A 13,172-nucleotide genomic window follows, 5' to 3' on the forward strand; every position below is an offset into this window, starting at 1 on the left:
TTAACCACTTCCTAAGGGGTCCATGCTGCAGCGGTAAAGTTCACAGCACAGGAATGCAAATGGCATCGTAGGGTATTGGGGTTATTAATGAACACAGCACATTGTAATTCGAATGGAAACGTCCGTTTGGCATGTTTTGAACAGAAAGGCTTTGGTTTATTTGAGAACTGTATTCTATAGGAGGAGGATGGGTGGGGGTTGCCTGAATAGGTTTCTTTAAGCTGACTAAGTGTTGGATGCTAATAAGTTACATGTTTAAAAGATGTCTGAGAAGCAGACATCATTATGACTCAAGCGTGACCTGGCTAAGGCCAACTGTCTTTCCTGTAAAAGTACCACAGCTGGCTTAATCAGATCTCGGGAGGATGGTTTTGGCATTGGCTTGGAGATAAGATTTAAAAGTGCTGAGAGGGTGATTCTGTCAGCGGTTTCCTGGAAATAAAAACTCCAAGGAAGCACTGGGAACTCACCCTGCTAACGCCTTCCAGAACTGACTCCAGTGGAGTTCAAAAGGCTCCCTGATGTTGCTTGAAACTATTCCATTGTGAACAAACAGCCTGTTGAACTGAAATGACGAAGAATTATTTTAGAGATAACATTACTCTGTACCATATATTTAACAAATCCATTATCAATACATACCTTTGTGCTTGTGCTTAATACCAGTCGCTATGCCTTGTGTCTCTATTATAGAATGTATACAGTGTCCAGTCTACTGATAAAAAGCAGTGCGCTTTTAAACATCTGTATTCTCTCTCCCCCCCCCTCCCTCCTCCTCCTCCTATGTCTTAAAAAAATGCTTTTAAATGAGTCATCTGTGGTTTATTTAAATTTTGTTCTCGATCTCCAACATGGAGATCCCATGGGTATGGCTCAAGTAAATGAAACCAATCCTACCAAGACAGACAGTAACACCATCTTAAAGCTTGTATGATGATACTCAATGAAGCAGAAGCTGTAACAGTGCTGAAAACACTTAAGATTGACTGTATGCCTTTTCATTATTAATGAACATTAAAACAAAACAACAAAATGACTGTTTTATCAAAATATTCTCTGGTTCGAATCACTTCATTACACTTACTGCCATTAACACTTTGCACTGTTCAGCTTCCAGTTATACTGTATTTATTATCTGTAATATAAGCATGTCTGGTACAAAGATATCGATATACCAATTACAGTGCAAACCCATTTCTTTAGTGCATAAACATTTCCCTTTTCTACTGCAGTGATGTAGTAATAAGCCAGTACAAGCAAACATATGAAGAATAGTTACTCTCACAAATTGGTTTATTTACAATTTATTACTATAACAACGTCAAAGCAATCATTTAATCACAATTTAAAATGTAGTTCAGAATGTTTGAACTAAAAATGATTTGTACTAAACAGAGCAGCACAGACAACTCAAACATAATTCTGTAGACCACGGGGATTTAGTATAATCACAAAATGCAAACATGCTTAAAACATTCTAAGAATTTTGAAAATTGCATCCATATGTTTGTCAAAAAACTGATCTACAGAAAACTGTACAGGAATTGGACAAAAACTACCAAGCTTTCAGGATCAGCAGCAACCTTGTATCAAATTGCTCTGAAGTTGTTCTCTTTAACCTATAAATTTACTTTGGCATTAAATTGTTTAAAATAATTAATAATGAATTCCTGACGGATTATGATAGGAGGTGATTTGTGGTCATTTTAAATCAAAAAGCCCTTTATAAATATCAAGCTTTGAAAAAGATTACAACAGTACTATTTACATTATAGTTAGGCTTGCTACTTTTTTATTTGAATCAGTAAAGCTTGTTAAAACGTAACATTCCCCAAAAATATGAGTTTGACTGAAATAAATTTATATAGGATAAACGTCAGTAAAACCACTTGCTATTTTTTTTCTTCTTCTGTCAGTCAACTCAGTGGATACTGTAGTTTCACCGTCAGTCATTTCATCCTGTTCTGACAGATTTCATTGACTGGAGCAGCGCTAGAATACTCTCATTCGTTTAAATGACTGTCAATCAAACCTGCACCGACAGTGCACTTGCATTTGCCAGCTACAGCGCCTGTCATTCAAAGCGCCTACTTTGAAATTAGCGGGTTAAGGTGTAGGTAGGCTTTTGCTATAGGTATATATGGTGACAGTTACTAGTTTGATTTGAAAATGGGGCGCAAGAGGAAAACACTTAATGAGTATTGCGCACAATATCCTGATAGACGTCTGAAGTCTCCGCGTCAGGACGAAGCGGGCCCGTCTGCCTTACCTTCCAGTGACTCCGAGTCCAGCTGTGCAGGAGAGGGGTGGAGCTTAGACTCCGGATAATAAGTGCAAGTTACTTCTGTTCAGCGATCTAATGTTTTGTTCTGTGCATATTATTTTTACTTGTAAATCTGTGCAAAAAAAGTTTGTGTAATACACTTTTATATTGCATTTTCTACGGCTTATTTGAGACCATTTTTAAATTTGTGTAGGACCTTTATCTATACAAGGTAGCTCCGCTGTGACCAAACGTTATTTCAACTAGAATGTTGGTAACCATGGTTTTGTTGCATGTTGAATACGATAAAGGGTTTTCGCTAAATGAGATGTTTCTCAATGGCATAAACGGTAAATTCTTCCAAAAATAAAGGTCGATATTAATTGTCGATTTGGCAAAAAAATACAAACCGAACAGTAGCAAGCCTAATTATAGTATATACAGTATAACTACATTAAGACTAGTGCTGTGCAGGTATGCTGGGACACCTTGAGTCATAATCACAAATGAAGTCCTGCATTGCCTCAACACACCGGAATCCGATCTCCTTGAGATTCTCCTGTAGAGAAAACTGGACTGACTGCTCCAGAGAAGGGTCCTTTGCAATCAACATTTTTACCACTATTCCAAATGTCTCACAGTCTTGCTTGTACACCTGTTTTAAAAAACAAACAAAACAGAACAACTATGAAAATACATAAAAAACAATTAGCCTTGTGTTGCATCTCCTTTCAAGCCATTTAAACCCATACTTACTAGCCTGTCCGAGCCTACTGTATAAAATTACAACTTAGCAACAATTATTTACAAATTAAGAACACTGGTACTGTCCACAGTTTAGGCTCCAGATCGGCCAGCAAGGGACACCAACGTTGAAATGAGGAATGCGTGACTATAATGAGATGCTGCTTTTACCACTGCAGCGTGTCATGTGTATGCCATTAATAAGCCCCAGACCATTGGCATTTCATCTGGCCCTTGCACATTGAAGATTGACTTATTGTAGCTATATCTTGGGAGTGAATAAAAGTCTGCATGGGCACTTGTTATGCGATTCTGCTCTATGCTGTGTGCAGAATATATATGTATTCCACCCACCTCCCCAAGGACTTTTATTTCAAAGCTACATGTAGTTTAACTATATCCCCGTCAGTCATGATTTAATTAAAAATTGTAGACATTTTAAAACAGTTGTTGTGTGAAAAGGTGCCCTGCCAAAACTTTGAAAAAAAACATACATGCATTATAAATAGTTACATAGACAGGAACCTTAACGTGGTAGAATTATGCACAGTGACTGGGTACCTGCAACAATACAGTGCAGCTGCATAACTTTCCTTATTCACTCACACTGAGGGAACAATCAAACTCGAAAACCAGCAGCTTTAACAGCTACTAGCCAAGTTTCCATGGAAACATGGCCTGTTAAACAGAGTTCAGGGAGAAAAGGTAAGAGGAGCAGACTGCAATATGCTTTATACTTTTCCTAGTGTTTGTCAAAAGTGCTTTGTGCATTTTGCACATGTTTGGGGGCCTTTGATCAATGATACCAGGCTTCAATAAGGATGAGACTAGCATACTTTGTTAATATTGATTACAGGCTAGCAGGATAGGTTTGTTTTGTCACAATATGTACGGATAAAATATGCATGTTTATGAGGCCTTGCTACAGCAGTCAAGCTTCACCCAAATCCTTGCTGTCACGCAAGGTACATGAAACCCAACTGAGTGTTTAATATACAGTTATATGTTAATTTGTAATAATGTCAGTGCTATATAGGTAGTCCATAAAATGGGGTAGACGTTTCACAAATACATACAAACTTCAAACATGACACGGCAGCAGCAACATGCACTTAAGAACACACCTCTTTAGCGAACAAAAGCCTCCAGGAGTTCTGATGCACCAGCCTCGGCAAAGCTAAAACTCTTAACATTCTTGTAATGGCATACTAACTGCTTCCTGGATAACACGTCGTCACAAACAGCCTGTTAAATATATCTTGAACTGTTTTTCCTCATTTTAAGTGACATTTAATGCTGTACTTTATTCTTTACTGTTTAATGATGCAGTGAAAATTCTTTGATGTTTTTAATTTCTGCACACATTTATTCCATTTTCCAGCAGTCAGAAACCCATTAGATTTAGTGATTCATACAAGACATTTATTAGGCCATTTGTTTCCATGTACAGCATGTGTTGTTAAAATGTGGTTAATATACACTGTCACCCACCCTAAAATAGATGCAGTAGGTTTATTGAATCAAGCATACATTCTATGAAAACATCACTACATAGGTTATGTGAATAAAGAGGCCTTTTATACCAAAAAAAAGAATACTGCCAGTTATGTAGCTGGAGAATTAGAATGAACCGTGTGTTTAAAACCTCTAAATGCTATTAGGTGAGGCCCAGACATAGCACTGTATAGGGCAACATTAATTACAGCAAACATTTAACATTACACAGCTGTTCACACTTTATCACAGAAGTAGCTGAATCTTACTTCAAACTGCTTCTTCAGAAATCAAGAACAGTACCTGGTGGAATAGGCAAACTAACCAAGTTCACCTGGAGACTTCTCTCAGGTCCCTGACAGAGTGCACCCCCTACTGTGAAGCCCATTACACTGACCTCTTCGATTTCTTTCCTCTTTCGCTGAATGGCTCTGTTACGCAAAGCAGCGCGGGCCACCAAAGAGGAAGGCTCTTTGTTGCCAAGTGAAACCTGTTCGAACATCTGTTCCTGAAATAAAAGAAAATCATAAATATTTACAGTCCACCCCTGTTATGATTTCATGGTGTATCTTACCGTACGATTATCCCAATTTAAACAATGGCCACTCTCACACAATTCATGGAATATAAAGCAGGCATTTGCAGCTTTGCTGCTGTGGGAGTCACACTCCTTCCTCTCAACAGTATTGTAAACAAAATGTTAATCTTGACAAAAAAGGAATTTGTAACCACAAGTTGTATTCTTGAGTTTTTTTCCTGCTTGGTTTTTCTCTTTTGCACTCCACTTAATCATAAAACTGCCACAGCACAGAAAGACCAGGGTTTGTCTCAGACATTTAGGGAACAGTGAAGATCTATATTCAGAGTAGCAGTTTGTTAACAGGATGTTAGGGTTGTCCTTAAAAGCCATCACACATAAAAGTATATATTTTTGTTCTTAACAGACGGAAGAATAATTGCACCATGCAATGCCGACATATAAATACTTCAAGATTCGCTTTGTAATGGTATTGTAAATGGTATTGTTGCACACAAACAAATACTGCGGTAGCTACAAAACAGAATTATAATTGGTCACATGTGGCGCATATGTGCAATACTACAGAATGTGATTCTGGTTTTAGAGGTCACTATCACATTGGGAGAGGCTAAAATGACTGCCATGATATATTATAGATATAGAATCGTGAACATAGTAGCAATGGTTGTCTAGCAGCTGAATCCACAGAAAGAAAGATCCTAACTGACTTCTGCACCCTTTACACGGATTTACATTTTCTCCTAAACATGATAATACAGATGTTTAAATATAAAACTACAACTATATACATCCCAGTAATAAATATACAAATAGTACTTAATATTGTCAATGCGTTATGAAGCAGGCTATGTGCTAGCTGGGATTATGTTCTGGCTACATTTCAAACTTCAAACTTAATTAATTTTTAGTTGAGAAAATATTTGACAATACCCAGACCTCAGAGTAGAACAAAGAAGCCGGACAGGAAGGTTTGAGACGACTCCAGAGAGCATAAGAACGCACTGTGAAGCCAGTACAGGGGATTCCTACTTGTGGTTCACATCGCCTGTGTCTGAATATATAGCAGTGCCAAAAAGCTTTGTGTTTGGGAAGAAATACTGATTATGTTTGCTGTGCTGTTTTCAGATGATGAGGGTTTGTCCGAAAGCCAAATGTGGGTTAGGAACAATGCTGGTGGAATTTCTCAACACTGAATATATGTTGCACTTATAAATCTAGGGGGTTTCAAATTACCTTGAACCATAAGCACTGCATGTTGAAAGCAAGTCAGCAAATCAATCAAATCTCAAGTGTGTCACACTCTTCATTAGGACTATTTTTCAAACTGGGTAAAAGCATGATGGGGTATCACAAGCGTAGATTTGTTACAATAGTACAAAACACCATTCTATATTTCCAACTATTACCCGACTGATAAGACTAGCCTTGTTTAACCTGTTAATGAACTTGTATACTTGTATAAAACTCTTACCTTAACTGAGAAATTAGACTCCAGACCCTTATCATTATTTTTGTTTGGAGAGAACTTATTTCCTTCCAAGAAGAAGAAAAAAATACAGATAGCATTAGGTTTTGGTGATAAAATAATGTACAAAAGCAAATAGCTTTCTAATAGAGGCTGAACAGCAGTCAGAATGTAGGAAAATGTCAACATTGAAAACAGTACTAGCACAATCATTATGAATTAAGATTAATAAATTGATAGAAACAAAAATGTAGGATGAAGAAAATAATGCGTGACCTTTCAACTTTTAAATATAACAGGTGTCTACTGCACATGATTTCTGGAGAATCAGGAAGCATTTCAAATCAAACACAGGCTGGAAAGTAAGATGGCAGAGCAATAGAGAAAACCGACGACAAAGCTCAAGACATTCAGAATGATTGAAGGCCTAATAAGATAAGGAATGCCAACTACAATGGGGGAAACGCAGCCCTTTGGCTCCATCTGCTGGCCTCGTATTCAAGTTCTTATAATTATACAATGCTGCCCCCTTGTGGTAAATAAATGTAATGTCTCATTTAACATGAAATTACCAGCAAATAAACTGTAAAGAAATATACTCAAATTTAAACATTTGAGTATATACTAGTACCTATATATATATATATACATTTAATAGAATGGGTCATGTATTTTATTGTTGAATGAAAAAACGGAGACACAAAATGTTATTTTAATAACGAAATGCCTGTAATGTTGTTTTTGCAGCTTAAAATAGACAGCTGTTGGAAAATAATAAACCTATCATAACTGTAATCTGTTCACCAGCCTAGACATACCCGTCAGATCTTTTAGCTGTTCTGAAGCACATTTACTATCTTTCTTTAAATCACAGTGGTTGGCAGTTGATGGTGATGTTGCATGTGGCCTTTTTGGAGACAACCCTCTCCGTGATCTTACAACAGAAGGTGCTCTTTGGAACCTACAACGGAATCCTGGTGTTCTGAAAAAGGGTTCTTCCTTTCTAAAATACCTGGAACAAGAAGATAACTGGACATGTTGAATCCCTGAAAGTGCATCATTTAAAACAGATATCCTGTAATTTATAATCCCCTGGATTTCAATTGTTTTATTCATATATTTAGGTCTGTTGGTACCATTATGCCTTGGTTATAAAAGACCACAATTAAAAACAAAGCATTAATGCAGCAGGTGTGTGCATTTGAGAAAGGAGAGGAAGACTCATGAAATTAACTGGAGACTTAAGTTGATGAGAATCAATGACCTTCTGCAGTACCAATTAAAACGGTGTGCTGCTTTTTATACAGAAAACAAGAAAAAGCAGGTTGCGACACCCCCCATAAAATGAGTGAGTGGTTGTACGTTATTTTATTTGTTTTTCTATGGGTCTCTCGCTATATTGCGGCCCTCGATATATAGCGGACCTGCGATATATCGAGTGGGTGGTGTATTTGGCTATAGACAATTGCAAGCTTTGTAAAATTACTGACACAACGGGTTAATTGTACAATACCCACCATTAAACTTGACAAAAAAAATCACCAAAAACAGTTGTGTACCGAGTATAAAGCCAATATCTCAAACCAGACGTTCTTTACATGACTCCTAAAAGGCAGCCATCTTAGGTAACAGGTCAAAGAGTAAGGCACTGTTAAAGTGTGCCCGAGGAGTTTCAGAATGTTTTTTTTTTTTTTTTTTTTAAAGATATTAGCAGTTGAAGTAGCACCAAACAATTTACCAAAAATATCAGCTCTTGTAAAGATGCTTAAATTATCTACGGACAGGATACCTGGCTTTGAAAAACGGTCTCCCAAACCGTGGTCTAAACGTTACAGGTGGTCTCAACGGAGGAGGTCTCAATGGAGGAGGTCTCAACGGACTTCTACTTTTTCTGGAATGTCTCCTGTCGTCCTAAATAGATACAAAATATATAGATAGATTGGTTTTCCAATAATACACAATCCAAGTCCAAAATACAAAAGGTATACTATACACAGAAGCAAAAAGGGAAAGAGAGAACCCGTTTTTTGTGTGCAATTGTTCATTTACAGTGAGAAGCTTATGCAGTCATGACTTTTATTCTTTCATGCGACAGTCGCTCACAAGCTTCCTCTAAATGGGTAAACCAAGAATTCCACTTCCTTCTGCTGCTTTTCAATGCACAAACATTTTAATAAACAAATAAACTAGGGTGGATCATTTCCATGTTGTTATAAGTAATCCCATGTCACAGGCCTGTTGAGGACACTGCATCAACGTTATCCAGGAGCTTAGATTTTTATTTTCTATGCTTAATAACTTATTCAACAAAAATTGCTTCTAAAAAAATTCCTTAAAAACGAACTGTGGTAAACATTAGCTTTGCACTGCACAATACATAACTTACATGCTTCCCCACCTCTCTGTACCCTTTATCAGCCTCAAGGTGTCTTTTCAGATGCAGTTTTTACAAGAGAATCACACAGAACACACATAATAGGATACAAATTCAAATCCATTAAATATTAGGACAATTGAGATCATCTACGACATTAAAGGTGTTATGTTGTGCAAAACGTGCACAGATATTGACACTATTACTACAATAGATGCACAATATGAATTGGTTGTCAGTGCTATAGTAGTAATATTATCAACTATTGGATGAATATGAGATTGCTAAAGAGAGTTTAAAATGTTGCCAACCCCTCTTTTTCCCGTTTTGTTGTACCTCAAGAGGTGGCTAGGTAGCAATAGATAAGTTAATTTCTGCAAATTGTTGGCTGTCAACATCATAAATTTAATTTGCCACCCCCTTCTTTTGCCCGAGTAGTTGAGATGATACAGTGTACACTTCCTGAACACACGCGTGTATTTGGTGTTGGACATAACTGGTTTTAATTGTGGGCTCAATTAGAATATTGCGCGCTGCTTAATAAGAGTCGAACGTCCATCATCACCGCACTGGTGGCGCAGACTGAGTGAATGCACAGAAAAATTCATCTTCACACATTACACTGGAAACACTGCTCTATGGATTTTGTATTTTACCTTGCTTTCATGTTTTTTGGAACTTCTGTTTTCACTCTTTTTCTGTCTCTGATCATTTGATTCATGTTTGCCATCTCGTTTTCTTGAAGAACTCTAGGATTGAACAGTATTTGTTACATGTATTGAAGCCATAATAATAATAATAATAATAATAATAATAATAATAATAATAATAATAATAAAAACATTTCCAGCGTCAGTATAGACCAGTTAAAAATGCATAACGAAATAATTAAAAGCAACACTATACAACCGGACTAAAAATAGATTCTGTATTTTAAGGAAAGGGAAGTAGAAGTTCGAGCTAAAAAACGTCTCCCTCAGAAGCTGCGATAAGTTGTGGTCAGGCAGAATTAACGGTTCTGAATGTGCTGCATCCTTTCTCTTTATCTAAATGTTCAATTCAAACAATGCATTCAAAAAGAAGACATTTTGGAATATTTATTATGCAATTAGTAGCATAAAAAATATATATAGAGAAAAACATATATCTTGAACAGATGCTTGTCTTAACAATTCCTAGCAGCCGCAGCCTTTAAACACAATTAAGCTTTTGTTATTCAAGCAACAAGGTTTGTTTAATTCAAATTTTTCATTCAAATTTTACCTGTCCCCGCACTGACATTTGCTAAACAATAAACTAGTTCCATTCAGGATAGCTTTAATAGGTGACCAGGAAATAAGCATTTCCTGAATTGCATTGCGAATTCTACACAAGTAGACAAACTAGTTAATGGTATAGCGTGCTACTCTGAAAATTTTTTTTGCAAAACTGCAAAATTAATTTTAATTTGAGCTTTAACCCTTTGTTTACCATTTGACGTACAAAATAAGGCACCTTTTGTGATCGAGTCTCTTCAATTACTTACATCTGTCAAATTTCTGTCAAGAATTGTTTTTCTTATCAAACAAATTGTGAAACTTGTCCCTCTTATTAGATTACACCATCAACATGTAATTCATGCATGTAAAATACTGTAACTGCCGTTTTAAATGAAAACGTCTTAATGTGTCTATATTTGTAGTCCTGCAGCTACATGTTATACTTGTTTTCGGTGCAAATGTAATTCAAACCTATGCGAATGTACTAATTTTCATATTTCAATTAAATAACTTACCATTGCATCTCTATACCACAGCATATGTTGATGTACAACTACCGAGATAGAAGTACTAACAGCGCTTGTTTCGATGCACTGACACTGACTGCCGCATGGCAGCACCCCCTGATTATATATAAGCCACACCTGCAGCAACCGACTACAAATAAGGAAGTATAATGTGGTACTTTAAATTGGTGATACTGTACAGCACGTGAGACACGAGTTTGTGATGTGTCTAAAATCGAACTGTGTAAACTATGCTGATAAAAAAGAATACCGAGTCCTGCAGAATTCTGGGAACCAGTGCGATACAGTAATATGTTTAAAATAAGATTATTATAGCAGTATTTACATTGTATATTGCTTACGTTTTTCACATTAAAGTTTCAAAAATATGTTTGTTGTTCTAATGCATCTTCTGTTTTAGCTTTCTGGTAGCTGTACTTTTCATTGCTTTACAAAGTTACATTTTATACAGTCAGTATGGTACACATATTTTTTGTTTAGTGATATCGTTTTTAAACTGACGTCTGCTTTTTACAACTTTAAAAAACAGGCATTAAATTGGACTCAACTAGACCTTCTCTAAGCAAATAGACCAGCATATATTTTGAGTTTATTGTAGTGTTAAAGAACTAGCTAGTTTTTGTTTTTGTCACTTGATTTTCTGTTGCATGATATTTCATGTAGAAGTTGATGTAGCCCAGTAGGTGGCACTGTGGCTGCATGTTAGCAGCTTATCAAATCAATTACACTATGTAACACAATTTTTGTTCCTGGGTAGTAAGTGTTATTTCCTAATTGCTTATGCCTCAAAAGTATAGAAAATGGCTATTATTCCCCACAAACTTTGCTTTTGTGACCAGGACAGTGATATTTTGAAATTTACCTATTTCCAATGACAAAACAGGTAAATTTGTGTCTTTTTGTTCACATAAAGTCAGAAAAAAACAACATATGAATCCAAATTAACATGTATTTATACTAAAGTAATACAAAAATGACTGCAAAAGATTTAGAAGTGAGTAGTTTTTCGAGATTTACGATTATACTGTAAATCACTTTCACGAATCAGCCCCCAAATGTAGTCTCCCATCATGTTCTCGTTATACTGTCCTTGGTAGCGGCGTTCAAAGTCCAGTATATCCTGGTGGAAGCGCTCGCCTTGCTCCTCCGAGTACGCTCCCATGTTCTCCTTGAGTTTATCAAGATGAGCATCAAGGATATGGACTTTGAGGGACATCCTACAGCCCATTGTGCTGTAATTCTTCACCAGAGTCTCAACCAGCTCCACATAGTTTTCGGCCTTGTGATTGCCCAGGAAGCCCCGAACCACTGCGACAAAGCTGTTCCAAGCTGCTTTCTCCTTACTAGTGAGCTTCTTGGGGAATTCATTGCACTCCAGGATCTTCTTTATCTGTGGTCCGACGAAGACACCGGCTTTGACCTTTGCCTCAGACAGCTTAGGGAAGAAGTCTTGAAGGTACTTGAAGGCTGCCGACTCCTTATCTAGAGCTCTGACAAATTGTTTCATAAGGCCCAATTTGATGTGCAGTGATGGCATCAGCACCTTCCGGGGGTCCACCAGTGGCTCCCACTTGACGTTGTTCCTCCCCACAGAGAACTCGGTCCGCTGTGGCCAGTCCCGCCTGTGGTAGTGCGCCTTGGTGTCCCTGCTGTCCCAAAGGCAAAGATAGCAGGGAAACTTGGTAAAACCGCCTTGGAGACCCATCAGGAATGCCACCATTTTGAAGTCTCCTGTGACCTTGATGCCATCTCGGAAAAATGCAGATATGTAACCACTTAGGCAGCTGGAACTAAACTGAACTGGTGGGCTTAAGGCCCCTGTATTTATACTACTATTTGTATTACTGGAAAGTTCTAGAAAGTTCTAGAAGTTACTCCAAGTTTACTCAGCACTGAATCTATCTGGAATGTTCTGGAAAATAGGTAAATTTCAAAATATCACTGTCCTGGTCACAAAAGCAAAGTTTGTGGGGAATAATAGCCATTTTCTATACTTTTGAGGCATAAGCAATTAGGAAATAACACTTACTACCCAGGAACAAAAAAAAATAAAAATTGTTACACGGTGTTATTAATAATAATAATAATAATAATAATAATAATAATAATAATAATAATATTCAATTAAGACTGGCGTGCATGCTTATTGAAGAAGCATAAAGCACCTACTAATCTGCAGTTTGCACACATTGATGCAAAATGATGACCTGCAAATTGTTCTAAAAATTTTTTTAAATGCACAGTTAGTGTCATAATCTGTAGCGTGAGTAATATGCAAACGTTAAAAAGTGTGATTCCTTTGCATTCCTGCAGTGTGCAATATATACTGCTTTTAATCAACCTGTTTTATTAGGCTATACAATCCTAATACACAATTCGTGATTCCCACTGCAATTTGGATAACTGCCCACATAGCAAGTTGCTACTAACATTTTACCAGTGCTATAATTTAGCCAATCATCATCCTTCTTGGAGTGGAAGATAAAGAGCAGGAGGTGATGTCAC

At 37.0% G+C, this 13,172-nt stretch overlaps 1 protein-coding gene across 2 annotated transcripts; it reads right to left on the reverse strand.

Annotated features, from left to right (window-relative positions):
* Positions 1-1,265: 1,265 nt before the first annotated feature.
* On the reverse strand, positions 1,266-10,751 carry LOC117412126 (periphilin-1-like). 2 transcript variants are annotated; one of them, XM_059000403.1, is made up of 7 exons: positions 10,656-10,751; positions 9,538-9,630; positions 8,297-8,418; positions 7,326-7,519; positions 6,514-6,575; positions 4,899-5,009; positions 1,266-2,918 (listed from the first exon to the last, which is right to left on the reverse strand). In XM_059000403.1, the coding sequence occupies exons 1-7, from the start codon at positions 10,677-10,679 to the stop codon at positions 2,724-2,726; spliced, it is 801 nt and encodes a 266-aa protein (XP_058856386.1). In that variant the 5' UTR covers positions 10,680-10,751; the 3' UTR covers positions 1,266-2,723. The 2 variants fall into 2 exon arrangements, with proteins under 2 accessions (XP_058856386.1, XP_058856387.1); XM_059000404.1 differs by lacking the exon at positions 9,538-9,630 and having other exon boundaries at positions 10,656-10,743.
* Positions 10,752-13,172: the final 2,421 nt, after the last annotated feature.

This window comes from Acipenser ruthenus, chromosome 25, assembly GCF_902713425.1.
Source record: "Acipenser ruthenus chromosome 25, fAciRut3.2 maternal haplotype, whole genome shotgun sequence".
In the NCBI taxonomy this organism is placed as follows: domain Eukaryota; kingdom Metazoa; phylum Chordata; class Actinopteri; order Acipenseriformes; family Acipenseridae; genus Acipenser; species Acipenser ruthenus.

Coding starts and splice junctions, on each gene's coding strand:
- LOC117412126 (XM_059000403.1), bottom strand. CDS start 10,679: ATGCTGTGGTATAGAGATGCAATG. Junction 8,419..9,537: donor CCAAAAAACATGAAAGCAAG/GTAAAATACAAA, acceptor GTATCTATTTAG/GACGACAGGAGACATTCCAG. Junction 6,576..7,325: donor ACAGCTAAAAGATCTGACGG/GTATGTCTAGGC, acceptor TCTTCTTGGAAG/GAAATAAGTTCTCTCCAAAC.